The 16,014-nt window shown below is 43.0% G+C and overlaps 1 protein-coding gene across 3 annotated transcripts; it reads right to left on the bottom strand.

Moving 5' to 3' along the window:
• Positions 1-218: 218 nt before the first annotated feature.
• On the bottom strand, positions 219-14,241 carry LOC106565826 (scm-like with four MBT domains protein 1). 3 transcript variants are annotated; one of them, XM_014133392.2, is made up of 21 exons: positions 14,155-14,241; positions 11,370-11,427; positions 11,158-11,252; positions 10,809-11,052; positions 10,531-10,619; positions 10,106-10,358; positions 9,870-9,967; positions 9,646-9,747; positions 9,003-9,162; positions 8,812-8,894; positions 8,566-8,692; positions 8,199-8,312; positions 7,985-8,027; positions 7,790-7,857; positions 7,552-7,691; positions 6,015-6,124; positions 5,663-5,838; positions 3,656-3,834; positions 3,360-3,581; positions 2,729-2,857; positions 219-1,330 (listed from the first exon to the last, which is right to left on the bottom strand). In XM_014133392.2, the coding sequence occupies exons 2-21, from the start codon at positions 11,392-11,394 to the stop codon at positions 1,190-1,192; spliced, it is 2,598 nt and encodes an 865-aa protein (XP_013988867.1). In that variant the 5' UTR covers positions 11,395-11,427; positions 14,155-14,241; the 3' UTR covers positions 219-1,189. The 3 variants fall into 3 exon arrangements, with proteins under 3 accessions (XP_013988867.1, XP_045547740.1, XP_045547739.1); XM_045691784.1 differs by having other exon boundaries at positions 3,656-3,786; XM_045691783.1 differs by lacking the exon at positions 14,155-14,241 and adding an exon at positions 11,591-11,629.
• Between the last annotated feature and the right edge of the window lie 1,773 nt (positions 14,242-16,014).

The following is a 16,014-nucleotide window of genomic DNA, read 5'->3' as shown; positions in this document are numbered from 1 at the left end:
TGTTTTTTAATTATTACGCACATGCCTCAAAATACACAGAAAGTGACGTTAGCTGATTATCTCGTAGAACAAAACCTATAAGACCTAAGTCTGTGTTTTCCACACACCTTATTTTCGACATTTATCCAAAAACCCTACAAAAACTACATTTTCCCATAGGTTTTGTCCAATGAACCATGGCAGAGTTAGTGCCTACAAAAAGAGGCCATTACTATTGCTCTCTATTGGGATGAGATTCAGGCTTTAATTCCACATTCTCTTAAAATAGCAATCATATTCAACAAACATATAGACAAAATCAAATGAATAAATTCCACAGTTTTATCTCCTGTAAGAGTAATAGATCTCAATGGCAGAGACAGGTAAATTAGGGGAAATAAAACACAAACACAGCAAAGACAGCTAGAATGGCTCCCGGAAATAAAGCACACAAAGTAGTCCACCAATGGTTGTAGTTAAAAGGGAAAACTATACAAATATATAAAGGGTCACAAAGGGTCCCAATATTTGGTTTATACTTATTTGAATTTTGCTCCAAAAACACCTACACCTTAATGCTTTACTACAGGCCCTAGATAATGTCTTCAATATGATTAGATGTTAAAATCCCTCTCTGAGAAGACGAAAAGGCTGTCAAACAGTGGGGATTGCTCTTTCTGTGGGGTTTCCAATCTCAAATGTATGTCTACATTTTGAAATAAGACCTTTGCACAGATACTTTCAAAGCAAATATGTTTAGTAGAAAATCAGGCTATAACCACCCTATTGCACTAGAATAACTTTTAAATATGTACACTATATACAAAGTCACCCTGCTATGTACACTTTACATACCGTGATATAGTACATGGTTTATTTGTCTTTGTGCTTAAATCCTTGCATTGTCAACGCTTGTCAAGTTGATTAAATGAAACCAGGAGTCATTTTGATATTGTGGGTGAGATAAACCTGAACATGAATATCCATGTTAAGGTGTCTTTACCTAGAATACAATGAGGCAGAACCCTTTCTGACCATTACACAGTAAAAAACTGGAAAAAATGAAAGTCTTGGTCCATCTGATGTCCATGCATGACTGCTGCTGTTGTACTGGGTGCAGGGTCCAAAGGATGTCCAGCTGGAAATCAGTTATTTGAGTCATTTAATGTTACTGACTGTATGTAATGTTTATTTCATTCAGAACCCTCAGCTATGTGGCAAATTTCTGGTAGAATTCCAGTTTGACTCTTTCGATATGGTGACACAGCTTTATGGCTGGTCCCAGTTTCAGGTCCATACACTCCTGCAGTGTGGGCAGGTTGAGCAGAAGCAGAGCCTGTCCATCAATCTCCTGAAAACACAAGCACGGCCATGGGGTTAGACAACAATAGTCATGGATTTAGGCCACACTGTACACCAGTGCTTGACTTGGGATGGAAGAAGTGCAGGAGCTGTCTTTTTCCAAGTCGGTCCATTAGACTACGTTCACCGAAATTCACAAATTACATTATACTATAGAGACCTCTGATTATTCACCGTTAATGGTTTATACACATTTTCCATGACTTCTCCATGACTTTTAACCACATGTGTATTACTATTATTAAAGCCTACATGAAAAATTAAGCATTATTGACACTGGAAAGCTGCTGTGTCTGATCCCATGTAGATCTACCACCTCCTGCCGTTGTGCCCTTGATCAAGGCACTTAGACCCCACATAGAACTGCACTGTTAGTCACATGTGGTCAACCCTCCATCTGGAGAGCTCCTGGGTGTGCAGGCTTGGCTTTTTCAACATTACAACCAAATACTTTTGTCTTTATAAAATTATTCCCTCATTCAATAAATCAGGGATCAAATGGATAAGGTAGGCTACTTCAAAACAAGGTATCTAACTAGACATGTTTATATATAAGGCTCAAATATTCATGTTTTGGAGGAGATCTATGCACAGCAAGTTATTTGTCAATTAGGCTTTTATTAAAATATTTTTTAAGTTGTCGCAATTACATGGCTACTATTTAATAGAGGAGAATCACAGCTTTCCAACTACGCAGATTTATTTAGGCTCTACAGTGCCGGTGGAAAGGAAACAACAACATGAATGCTTAGTTAGCTATAGTTAACTAGCGAGATAACTGCTACAAGTTATGTTTTGAATTCTAATTAGTCTGTCTGTCATTATTTTCTACCTGCTGCTGAAATGTCACGCTCTCTCCTCGGGCAACGGCCCACTTGCACTGGCACACACAAAGCACCACAGACATGCACTGAAGGGTCATTCCGATAATGGCTGATGTGTCGTTTTTTAATTGATTGATCATATTTTAAAAAGTGTGCTTTCATGAATTACATAAACAACAATTATGAAACTAATTTCCATGACTTTACAAACCTTTTTTTTCAATCTGCGTAATCTTGAACAGCCTACTGTCACTCACAGATTCACAGACTAGCGACAAATAAACTTGAACAAAGAGTGATCAAGAAATGAATGCTCACTCTCCATTGCTATTCAATGAAGATTAAGCCTTCATTCCGCTTTGATCAACCTTTTTGCCTTGGTGTGTGAATCTGGGCCAGCGATAGGCTACTTTGTTTTTCTAACGGTGCCGGTACGCAATTCCCCCAAAATTAGAAGTGCCGGTACGGCATTCCAGACAGATCCGGCCCAAGACAAGCACTGCTTGTTAAACAGTCAAGATAATGATTCTGTGTGTGTGTGTATGTGTGTGTGTGATTATTACCTGATCCAGGAAGATGCGTGCCAGGGGAGCACAGTCGGTGGTCCTGATGAAACACACCACATCAGTCACACTCCACTCCAGGGGACTGGTGTCCAAACACAGTTTCTGGGGAGCCTCACCTCTCGAGCTCTGTAGAACACAGAGATGCAGTTAATTAATTCATCATACTATATATAGAGACGGGTTGGCTGACAAAGTCACATAAAGCAATGCGCACACTTCAATGGGGCAGAAGGTTGTGTGATGTGATTCTGGGTGGCCAGCAATAATGACAAGAAGCTGCCATGTGGGGAATCGTAGGTGGCTCGTTTCAGCTAGTTTGATCTTGTTTTTGATACCATGCCTTGTTTTGAGGTGTTTTGACTGATGTCTATGCTAATATGGCTAAAACTTGCTAGCTAGCTAACCAACAACTGTAAGAATGTATTTGAGGGACAACAAGTGCTCTCATTGTGCAAATGTATTTATGTTTTCAATAAACATTGGAAACAAAATATAGTTAGCATGTTATCAACAATCTAAGCCAAACGGTCAGTTTTGCCCCATAGTTGCGCACGCATCGGTTTTGTTGCTAAACACCTAACCGTCTATTCACAGTGAACAAACAAAAAGTCAAGGCACAGTAGTCTACCTTTGGTGAAGGTGGGTGGTTCTCATCATCAGAGTAAGATGGGGAGCGAGGTTTCCTGCGTTTTCGGGTTGGTCTGGGCGTTGCAGGAGGAGAGGGGGATGGGGTGGGTGGTTGAGACTTCCCAATGGAATATTCTGAATCGTCCTGATCATCCTGGAGCTCAGAGCCAGTATCGTCACTCAGAGAGTTCTCATCATCCAGATCCTCCTCATCTCCACTGCCCTGTGTTAGAGAAAGGGATGGTTCAGTTGAAAGATATCTGGATGTGAGTGTGTGTGTGCGAGTGTGTCTGTTACCTGTGGTGAACCGGCAGGTGTGTTGTCTAGTGAGGCTGAGGAGCGTCTCTTCTTATGGACAAATAGTTGCTTTCTCCTCTTCCTCCTTCTACCTCTTCTCTTCACCCCTCCTTCTAGGTTAGAATGCCCCCCTGGTGGGCGGCCCACTCGTTTACATTTCTTCTTACCATAGTAATAAGCTGCAGAGAACACATCAATACTCCAATCTCAGTCCTCCTGAGCATTATGCATCCAATGCTTTATCATCGACATACACAGCGCATTTGGAAAGTATTCAGACCCATTGACTTTTTACACATTTTGTTGCGTTACTGCCTTATTCTAAAACATAATAAATCGTTTTTTTCCCCCACATAAATCTACACACAATACCCTATAATGACAAAGCAAAAACAGTTTAGACATTTTTGCAAATTTATAAAAAATAAAAAAAACGGAAATATCACATTTACATAAATATTCAGAACCTCTACTCAGTGCTTTGTTGAAGCACCTTTTGCAGCGATTACATCCTCGATTCTTCTTGGGTATGACGCGACAAGCTTGGCACACCTGTATTTGGGGAGTTTTTCCCATTCTTCTCTGCAGATCCTCTCAAGCTCCGTCAGGTTGGATGGGGAGCGTCGCTGCACAGCTATTTTCAGGTCTCTCCAGAGTTGTTCAAGTCCGGGCTCTGGCTGGGCCACTCAAGGACATTTAGAGACTTGTCCCGAAGCCATTCCGGCGTGGTCTTGGCTGTGTGCTTAGGGCTGTTGTCCTGTTGGAAGGTGAACCTTCACCCAAGTCTGAAGTCCTGAGTGCTCTGGCAGAGTTTTTCATCAAGGATCTCTCTGTACTTTGCTCTGTTCATCTTTCCCTCGATTCTGACTAGTCTCCCAGTCCTTGCCGCTGAAAAACATCCCCACAGCATGATGCTGCCACCACCATGCTTCACCGTAGGGATGGTGCCAGGTTTCCTCCAGACGTGACGCTTGGCATTCAGGCCAAATCGTTCAATCTTGGTTTCATCAGACCAGAGAATCTTGTTTCTCATAGTCTGAGTGTCCTTTAGGTGCCTCTTGGCAAACTACAAGTGGGCTGTCATGGGTCTTTTACTGAGGAGTGTCTTCTGTCTGGCCACTAAAGGCCTGATTGGTGGAGTGCTGCAGAGATGGTTGTCCTTCTGGAAGGTTCTCCTATCTCCACAGAGGAACGCTGGCACTCTGTCAGAGTGACCATCGGGTTCTTGGTTACCTCCCTGACCATGGCCCTTCTCCTCTGATTGTTCAGTTGGCCGGGTGGCCTGAGTCTTGGTGGTTCCAAACTTCTTCCATTTAAGAATGATGGAGGCCACTGTCTTGTTGGGGATGTTCAATGCTGCAGCAGGTTTTTGGTACCCTTCCCCATATCTGTGCCTCGACACAATCCTGTCTCAGAGCTCTACAGACCATTCCTTCAACCTCATGGCTTGGTTTTTTCTCTGACATGCACTGTCAACTGTGGGACTAAATATAGACAGGTGTGTGCCTTTCCAAATCATGTCCAATCAATTGAATTTACAACAGGTGGACTCCAATCAAGTTGTAGAAACATCTCAAGGATGATCAATGGAAACAGGATGCACCAGAGCTCAATTTAGAGTCTCATAGCAAAGGGTCAGAATATTTATGTAAATAAGGTATGTCTGTTTTTTATTTGTAATACTTTTTTTTTTTACTGTTAAAAACCTGTTTTCACTTTGTCATTACGGAGTATTGTGTGTAGACTGATACATTTTAATCAATTTTAGAATAAGGCTGTAACGTAACAAAATTTGGAAAAAGTCAAGGGGTCTGAACACTTTCCAAATGCACTGTAGGTGCATAACGAAATACACATAAAACAGACACTGTGTCCCCTATTTGTTGATCCCCCCCCCACTTACATATCAGCATTGAGTGCCTCTTTATCTCCATAACACCTGATTTCTGAACACCAGGTTTTACTCATATGTATTTGATTTGGAGCAATTGAGTAGGTCACACATACTGTATTTGGTCTTGGTGAGCACAGAGCAGTTCTCTGAGCAGCGCTCCAGAACCATGCGAGGTCCAAACAGGTTTGGGCAACACTCCAGCTTGATGCAGGTCTTCCTACAGAATTCCGCCACACAATCTGCTGTACGCACTATCTCCACCGTAGCCCGGTAACTCTTTCCCTTGTACCTGCCGATCAAGAACAGATCCTCAGGTTAGCGATGCTAGAACAGCTTAGCCAATCCCAATACACACTTCAATCATCAACTCAACCACAAACATGAGCAGAAAAGTTTAGATTGAATCTATGTAGAAAGTGCATTTGGTGATTTTAATGACGTTATGATAGAGCATGCGTTCCTCACTTGGCTTTGAGCGTCTCTCCATGGCCGTGCCAGCGGTCCTCCTGGTCCAGCTGCAGCTCCCTGAGCACCCGGCTGGGCTTGTAGGCTGAGTTGATCAGCAGAGTCAACACCTGGACAGGACACAGGGAGATGGAGAGAGACATAAAGGGCTTAGCATGGATTCTGTTCCCAGTCTATGTGGGAAGTCAGGAGTGATCTCTGGGATAGCAACATTTCGCCCTATTACCAACTGGAGATTTGAGTAGTTTAGTTGACTTTTTAGTACAGTGTAATACAGTTATTACATCATAGTGACCGTATTACCACCACACAGGGGGTGACGAGTCATGACCACAGTCAAATTACCTGTGACCGTTGGTCGCTTATGGGTAGCCTACCCAACTTGCTAACGGCCCTCACTAATGGCCTGGTACTCAGCGCTCTATAGTCCCTCTAATTAGTTTCTAAACACTTTATAATCGAATTTGAATAATCTGAATGATGAGGACAAATGGTGATGGGAGTTAGAGGTCCTGTTCTGAAATGGACACGGTGAAGCCCTGGACCCAATATGCATCATTACATTTTTAAAACACATTCCGAACTGACCTAAAGACAACGATCAGAAAAGCCAATTATTTTGCTACTTTATTAACCGGCGCTGGGGAGAAAGGGAGAGAGAGAGGCACAGAGCAAGCAGCTCTAACTACTATGGAGCAAGGGAGGGGCTGTGCGGTGTGTGAGGGGAGCTGGTACAGAGGGAGAAAGAGACAGCAACCACACGTGCTAGCAGACTAACTTTTTGCTAGTTATTTATCACCCATCCGATTGCATAGTAGCCTATCTGCCTTGCCTGCATCAAACGGAGAGAAGCAAGCTAACTAGGCTAATTGAGGCTAGCCATAACGCTACTGCGCTTCTCACCGTCCTACAGTTAGCCTACAAATAACAACAACTCCATTCAGATTAGAAATAGCAGCCTACTTGTTGGCTTTTGGTCGTTGTAGCCTTTCCTTCTCATTTCACTTTTAATTCTGTCATTTTAATTCCATCTTCCACTGATTAGATATCTCCCAACTTGCTTGATACACAAGCAGAGCAGCAATACAATTCTCTCTCTCTCTCTCTGCGGGAAGCGCAGGGATTAGAGCGCATGCCTTTTTTGCCAACTTTTTCCAAATCATCAATATAGAGTCGTTTCATGCCCATATGTTTTTATATGTATGGTTTATATACCTATCACAGCTAAAGTTACCAATTAACTCTAAATTAAGTGTAGTCTATAGGACCTGTTTCAAATGATCACTTTTACCCTCAACACAACAGCCACTCCTTTTGACTTTTTAAAATGTAGGCCTAGATGTTCCAAATGCCCGCATCAGCAGCTTGTAAGTGTGGAATCCGGGAGATGCTTAAGGTGTTTATGTTAATTAACGGTCAATTAACGTAAGAACAACAGGCATTTGCATGACAGTTACCGGCAGACAAAATGTCATGACTACCACAGCCCTAACATAATGTAGTATGTTTGTTCCAATCCCACCCAGGTGCTCCTCACCTCTTTGAGAACCAGGACACAGTTGCCAGGGCCAACACACTGGGGCAGCTCAGCGATGCGGCCCTTGTTCAGGTAGGGGCCAGAGAAGCAGCGGTGGTTGAAGAAAATCTTGGGACAGCAGTACTTTCCGTTCCCCTGTCCTGTACACAAACACATCACACACAACGTAAGAGCTGTGCCTCACGTCAGAAACCCTAATAATGTATTTCTCCGGAATGTCTACATGAGAAACACTCACCAGTCTCTGATTGGCTGGCCATCTGCAGCCTGAGTGTGTCAGGTGTTGTGGATTTGAGTGGTGCTCGGCTATAGGGACAAAGATACAGGTTAGGGGTCAAAGTGCATGGGACTGGAGTGTTAACCAATCAAAAGTGGACAAACAACCCATTACCAGCCAATGATAGATTCCTTCCTTTCCCATAGGCCTACTTACTGTTTCTCAGGCTGCACCACAGCAATCCTCCTCTGCTTTTCAACTGTAAGACAATGTATACTCACCATTAATAAAACTCTACTGAAACTATACAGAGTACTATCAAATACGGTGACTGCAATGGTTAAAACTTCCATGCATATTGTGGCATGCTAGTGGCTCCCCTTCAAATTAGAGAGAGGGACATAAAGTTATCTTATTTTGGGACAACCACCTTTGGGTTTGATGGGGTACAGCAGGGGGTAACCGTTGGTCTCACACCAGCTGACAGGGAAGATATCCAACGAGTCCACATGAGCTATCAGCTCTGGTATAGCCTGTTTCAGCCCTAGACACAAAGAGACTTATTTAGGCCCACAGAACTAATTCATTATCTAATATTAATACCATCAGTGTGCACAAACCCACACTCAAATGGTCCCAGGCTAAGATTGAAAAACGCAGGGCCCAGATAGGATTATTTCATTTTATTTATTGAACCTTTATTTAACTAGGCAAGTCAGTTAAAAACAAATTCTTATTTACAATGACGGCCTAACCCGGACAACGCTGGGCCAAGATGCGTAGCTACAGGTTCTCACCTTCCAGGCCAAGCCAAATATGTTGCCCTTTGACCTTGGTTACCGTTGCCACGTGAATGTGCTCAGGTGAGAGTGGGTTGACCGCCTCCAACTTCATGGCCTCTTTAAAGCTGTGATCAGACTGTTCCTGAGAGGTAGACAGGGATACATCAGGAGAGACGGATTATTCATGTTCCCTGTTCACCCATGTTATACACTCATGTTATATAACATGCATTGCTCTATGTAAGACAGAGCTTGACTCACTGTGGGGAAGCAGTGTTGTGGTGCTGCCTCGGCCTCACACTGTTTCAGGTAGTCTGCCCAGTCAAAGTCCTGCCCCTGGTACCCTACACAACCGGAGAGAGAGACGACAATACAATTAGATAAATCCTAAAAAAGAATAACTGAGCACATTTTTAAAAGCAGCTCTGTAAATGTTACTAGTGTTTCATCACCTGGAGGGGGGCTGAGCGGGAGGCCGTTCTTAAGGCTCCACTGGGCAGGAAAGATCCCAGGACTGTCCCTGTGACACAGGAAGGACCCACCGACCTCTGCCCCCGAATCATCACCACGGAGACTGTCCATCTTTACTAGGAAGCACTCGTCACTGAACACCTGAAGAGGAGAGGTAAGGTATCACATCACACTCCCCTCTGGGCACAGACATCAAATCAACTTCTATTCCACGTTAGTTTAACCAGTGTGTGCCCAGTGGGTCATGTCTGCTCTATGCAGTATTTACCCTACCCTTGTTCCATAAGCATATCACACCCAAAGCTAGCCTCACATACACTACCATACTGTATCTTAATGACTTCAATTTCTACTTGGTGGGTAGGCTCCCAGAGTTTACATGGGTACTATGTCAGGATTTATCTTAGCAAATCTCTACTCTCCTAGCCCTGAGGTGACCACTGATCTGACTGGACTGAATATGCAACAACAATATAGCTGAAACTGTTGGGTGGGCTGGAGTGCCTTCACTACTGTACTGCCATCATCCAACCCAGTCATATTAATCATGTCTGGTCCGAGAAGAACGTATACCGACAATTCTAGGAGCCGGAGGTGAGACTGGGCCAGTAAAGAGGTTGTCACCTTGGTAACGGTGGCAGGACTGATGCAGAAAGGGGAAGCAGGGTCAACAGCCTCCAGTTTCATCCCCTCAGTGAAGCAGTGGGCAGCAATGGCAGGCCGGTCCTGAAGCAGACACACACACACACACACACACACACACACACACACACAGTGATGGCTCATTCGATCAATATTGCACTGGTATTCCACAGATGCTAGTACATACTGCTTGGTAGTGCCTTTACCTTATAGAAGTCTTCAGAGAGGGCCTTATCATGAGGCTGATTACTGATCCTCTGTCTGACCTCCTCCCACTCCTCCTCCGTGTGCAGGTGGACCAGGGCTGAAACAAGCAACCACACACACAAATGATCATATTAAACAGTAAAAAAACAACCTCAGATTTATTCATGAATCATATTTAGCTTTTTGCATCTTGAAACTGAATTCACCCAGGATCTTTCTGAAAAGAGCAGTTTACCTGAAGGAGGCCTGAGGGTGCAGCCGTGCTCTTTGGCCCAGCCAGGTGGGTGGAGGTGGGGGTGCAGGTAGTAGAGCCAGAGGGTGGACTGTGTATCAGGGAGTCTCTCTGTGCCTGCTAGGCGTAGTCTCAGCCTGCCACCCATGTTCTCCTCCACCTCAGCGCTCCACGCCACCCCAGGGTCAACACTGTCCTGCAGCTCCACACTGCAGCCTGGAGACAGCAGGTCCACCGGGTCCTTACCACGCTGGGGCTATAGACACACACACATGAGCACATACGCGTAAGCGCATGGGCACACACACAAGTAAGGACATGCTGGATTACACTCAGCAATACCCTTACTGATACAAAGTGAGTTCAAAAACCTTGCTTATCTGGCATACATTCCCAGTTGTTCCAGTTTATAACTGAGCCCCTCTCACCCCTTCCAGCAGGTTGGCAGGTGCACTGCACTTCTCAGCTAGGGCTTTCTCCAGGACGCCCTCCCAGTCTGGTTGCTTCTCTCTCACACCTGAGGGGGGCGATGGAGAGACATGGTTACGGAATATAAAAACAAGCTTGGGAAATGTCTTTGAAAAACTCAGGTCTAGATTTCATTGTAATAACCCCGTAATAACCCTCATACAACTAGTTGGGCGTGGAAGAGATAATTCACAACAGCCATCCCAGTGAGTTCCCTCCCCAGCCCTAGCTCCCTCACCCTCGGGGGGTCTCATGGGTTTGCCCTGCTCCAGGCTCCAGCCCAGGGGGTGGAGGTCAGCCGTCATGATGTCACACCAGAAGTCGGCGCGGCGGTCGTCGTGGTAACCTTCGTATCGCAGGAGGAGCAGCTGGCCACAGGTGGTGATGATGGTGGCCACCCAGTAGGGTTGGTCGGTCTCTGAACGGACACACACCTCCAGCTTCATACCTGGAGTCAGACCCGTCTGCAAGCCCTGGTCCACCTGGAGAGAATGATATATGAAAAGCTCTTATAAGGTGAACTATTGGTCAACATTGTATGAGTATTGTGTGTGGTTATTAGGAGTGTAAATAGTCTCAGTACTTACGTGTTTGAAGGCATGGTGGGGCACAGACACTGCCCCGTTCTCCTCCAAATAGTCATCCCAGTTAAAGTCAGACACATCCTGACTAGAGTCTCCATCTGCAACACACACACACAAATACGCACACGCATACACACACGCAGGTTAATTCTGTTATTTGTGTCAAAAAGGCCTCTCCACCAGTAACAAAGCTGCAGGTCCATGTTGTTACTCACCGGACTCCAGAAACTCATGACTCATGTTGGCTCCTACTACCGACCAAGTCTAGAAGCTCTGGGGAAGAAAGGAGAGACAGATTATTATCTAGAAAAGATGGACATCATTCTTTAAATCTGTTTGACAGCCAAAACCAGGAGAGCAAGAAAGCATAGTAGGCTGTTGGTAAAAGTGGCATAGGTGGTCTTAGGGACGTCATTTGAATGTGTCCAGTGCTTACATTTTGTTTTTGGGATGGGGAGGGCGGCTTAGCAAATGGAAGCATAAACAAAGTTTAGTTAGTCTGCGTGAGAGAAGAGTGAAACAGAGAATATTTAGGTACGTGTTTTGAAAATACAAAATGACCTTGCTAATACAAAATGACCTTGCTAATACAAAATGACCTTGCTAAGTTGCTAAAAGTATGAGAGAGGATTTAATCATTTTTTAAATGCTAAATGAGGCCAAAGATATCTCAAACAGACCACAACTTTGAAACAAAGTTGAGCTGTAGGCCGATAGCCACTCTGTGAGAACAAAGCGGATGAACTAACTAAACACAACAAGAGAAATAGCATTTATATACTGGGCATGAGAGAGCATTAGAGATGACAATAGCTGAGAGGTTTGTGTAAAGGATGCGAAGGATAGCTGCTCTGACACTGCTGCTCCATTCAGCAGGGCTGTCAGGCCTGTCTTTGTCATGTCTGATGTCTCTATTAAAGAGGAGACAGCCATCAGACAGGGTCTCCCTGACCACGGCCCGGACACCACGACCCACGTAACCCAGGATGAGCCCTTCACCCACGACCCTGCTACACACACACACACACACACACACACACACACACACACACACACACACACACACACACACACACACACACACACACACACACACAGCTATCCAGCTGAGGGCCTCATTGTGCTTGAGGTCACACACGTCTCAAACACTAGAGAGGATGAAAAGAGCAGCAGAGCCATTTAGCTATTGACAAAGAGCCAGCCCTCAGTGTTTGGCTGCCTTATAATAACTGATTATCTCCCCAAGAATATTCTCAAAGTTGTTGATTGAAAGAAAAAGAATGCTTGAAAATGTCAGCAAGTTTTTTTCTCATTATTTCAATATGACATATACACAAGTCTGAATGAAGCTGAGAAGAAGAGAGGAGAGGAGGATGAGAAATAATTTCTTGATGCTGAAATTTCAGGGAATTCACAGGTCATTCTGTTAAACAAACTGTTACTTAATCACCAAAGTGAACAGGAAAACTAACAACTTCCCCATCGTTTAATAGAGGCCTACCCAGTACTCACACACACCACCAGCAGACTGACTGCCTGACTCTCTCTACCAGAATGTACACTGACTCACCCTGAAAGAGAAACTAGAATGCATACACTAACACACGCTGATCTTTACAACCGCCTCCTAGCAGTTATTGGATCATATGATCAGTGCTTAACATGCCATTGACTGAATTAAGTCCTCTGAGTCACACTGAGTGGTCGCTGGGCAGGAAATGCAAGTTAAAGAAATGCATTGATTGGACACACAAGGGTTTGAGAAATGTACTGTAAACGAAAGTGAAGTCTGTTGATGACATGGGTTTATGTCAAGAATAACCTTAGACTAATGGGAGTATTTTCATCAAGTATAACAAGTTTACAACAATATTAGCCTACACGATGTGTTTATGAATCCTTATTGTCAGCAATTAGCTTACACATAGGCTTCTTGTTATTTGAGAGATTGTATTTCAGTGTTGTATGTTGCCATTGTCAAATAGTGGCCAAATGTAACTGGGGTGCCCGAGTGCCCCTCGCACGTCAGAAGACAGTTGTTGCCCCCATAAAGCGCAGTATTGAAACTGTCATTTTGAACTGGATTTTTCGTGTTAATGCCCATAGAAGAGCTTGGCCGGCAGAAGTGGAAATCACATTTTTATGCAAAAAACACTTCATATTGATATTTCATCGGCAAGTCAAATAAAACAATGTTGCATTTTAGGCTATATGGCACATCAATTGAAACAATGTTGCAGTTTATAGCAAAAGGTCAATTGAAACAATGTTGCTGCGATCACTCAAGTTGCATAACTGGGAAGTTGGAGTTATAGTTGTGAGAAATAGGCAGTTTAGTGCTTAGATTAGCCTACGTATAAATGGCAATGTTTATAGCATCATTTATCTGTTAGGCATACAACAACAATGAAATAAAATTAAAATGAAATCTAAAGGATTCCTAGGCCTATTTGATTTAAAGTCAAATACACCAGAGTCATCTATTATAAATCTTGCAACCTTTATTATATAAGAGCGATAAATGGATTAAGTTCAGTAACAAGATTCTCGGGGAATTCTCGATAGACGCTTTCAATCATTTTCAAGCTATTAACGCAATAGCTTTGCACAGGCACGAGCGCCGATGATCCAACTTTCACACTGGAACGTGCAATAAAGAGAAGAACACAGAATGCAAGAAAGAACATATATTTCATAGCCTCTGTGTTTATTCCATATAGGTCAGTTCTGATGCCAAATGCACCAAGTCGATTGCGGCTGATTCGGCACATGCTAAAAACGTCTGTGACCAAGTCAAGTTACTGGAACGTCATGGCTTGAGCAATAGGCTAGCTACACTGTAGCGAGCAATAAGGGCGCTTGCACTCGACCGAGCCCGAGTCATCTTTTTTAGAGACGGGAAAAAAGACGCAGACAGCATCAAAATGCATTATATCATATTAAGCTCGTAATAAACAAAATATAGTATGTGAGTATTTGGTTACATAATCTGATTCTTACCAGTAAATAGTTTTTCAAGTCGGTTTTAGATGCCGTCTCTTTCCGCCTAGTCGTTCACGACCTCATTCCAATATGGCACAAACTGCCACTGCGCATGTTCTGCCGCCTATATCCACATTCTAAACCCGGGTACATAATATTGTCGGCTTTGACAATGAAAAAATGACTAACATCTTCAAACAATACAAATTGACATCTCCCAAACCAGTATTAACAGACGCCAAGAAAAAGAAAAACATGTTTAATTTTTTATTCAGAAATAGCCTATTTCAGAGGAGGCAAATAATATTAATATTCTTTAACGTTGATTGAGACAGAAGCTTTAGCCTACGTTTGGCTAATTTCCCTATGGATTCAACACTTTGTTTAATCGTTGAACTAGAATATGGATCGCATGTATAACCGACTCACTTTTGTTGAATGGCATTTTTTTAATAGAAAAAAAACTGTGAAGGTGATATTGACTTTTGCCTGGAAAAAGAAACGCATCGAGTTGTTTACATTTGCATCATTGTTCCGCACATAAATACATATACAGATGAAGAAACTGAAGGATATAATGGAAGAACATAGCAGGCTTTTTTTTCCAAAATCAGAAAATCTAAGATTTGATGGGGGGTGTCGGGGACTGTGTGATAAGGTGTTTGTGAAATGTTTGGGTGTGGAGCTTTTAGAAATATGCTTTCATAGCAATATGCTTCCAATTTCACGACGGACCAAATGTGTTTCTCGTTTTGACTAGGCTATATTAAAAGGAGCCCCGTTTGATAAAGGCATGTTCTCACGACGACGATGTAGACTAGGCTAAAGCTTAATTCATCCTCACAAAAGACCAATCCATTTGGTAGATGAATAGAAAACATTTCTGAGATGTCCGTCACACAGTCGTTGCGAAAGGAAATGGTACAACTACAATTCAATAAATGTGGCATAAGGAGAATTCATTCAATATGCTTGAATGAATGGCACGAATGGCTTGAAGATTAAAACTATTTCTAGCCTAACTTCTTTCCAATTTTACAACGTCGATTTGATCCTTCTTTTAAAAAATTTGTAGTCTAACTACAGACATGATAATAACCTATGAAACAAAGGGGATATAGTGTAATTTTTAAACATAACATGGGCCTTTGTGACTTTATGTTGTAGAAAAAAACGAGTTCATGATAAAGTCTCAGATTTCACTGGTGTCCGAGATGCATAGGATAGAATAACATGCAGTCCTATGCTTACAAAATGCCTTATGGGCTAGTCTTAATTCATGCAAACTTCATGAGCAAGTCCGCCTCAGAAGGCTTGTAATGTTGTCCGACGTCGTAGTTGCATAATAGTGCAGTGAGCCTATATTGTGATGCCAGAGAGAAAGAGAGCGTACTCGGAGTGCGGTGCGCACTGCATGAATGTGGTCGGCCTTGGAGGCTCGGACACAATGAAGAGATGAATAGTAATTGTAGCACCTGGCCGCTAGATGGCAGGGTAGCCAAAGTCCTATTGTAGCCAGTTAATAGGCCAGCCGCCTGTGAAAGTGCCTCTGAGGAGTGAAATTGTGAAAACAAATGATCAAAAAGTGCCTACATGTTTGCAAAATGGGAAAACATCATGCCAGGAAATAAAAACTAAACTAACCCCTGACTAAGCATACAAGGAGAATAGAAGGAAAAACAATTATCAGTAGCCTACAATATTGATCTTTTCTGGACAACAATTTAGAGTTAAATATCTGTTTATTTATAATTAGATGTAAAATATGAAGACAGTAAAAAAAAAAAAAAAAACTATATCCTTATGTCACCAAATATTGTAACTATTTAGGGCAATATACAGTGCCTTCAGAAAGTATTTATACCCCTTGACTTATTC

This window comes from Salmo salar, chromosome ssa12 (genome assembly GCF_905237065.1).
Source record: "Salmo salar chromosome ssa12, Ssal_v3.1, whole genome shotgun sequence".
NCBI lineage: Eukaryota > Metazoa > Chordata > Actinopteri > Salmoniformes > Salmonidae > Salmo > Salmo salar.
Note: the sequence above shows the minus strand (reverse complement) of the source record. Positions and strands in the feature narration are given on the sequence as shown.

What these genes read in the sequence shown, in the direction of transcription:
- LOC106565826 (XM_014133392.2), bottom strand. Translation starts at nt 11,394, where the DNA reads ATGAGTCATGAGTTTCTGGAGTCCG. An exon ending in CCCACCATGCCTTCAAACAC is followed by an intron (nt 11,053 to 11,157) that starts GTAAGTACTGAG and finishes CATTCTCTCCAG; the next exon opens with GTGGACCAGGGCTTGCAGAC. An exon ending in CACCTGCCGGTTCACCACAG is followed by an intron (nt 3,582 to 3,655) that starts GTAACAGACACA and finishes TCTCTAACACAG; the next exon opens with GGCAGTGGAGATGAGGAGGA.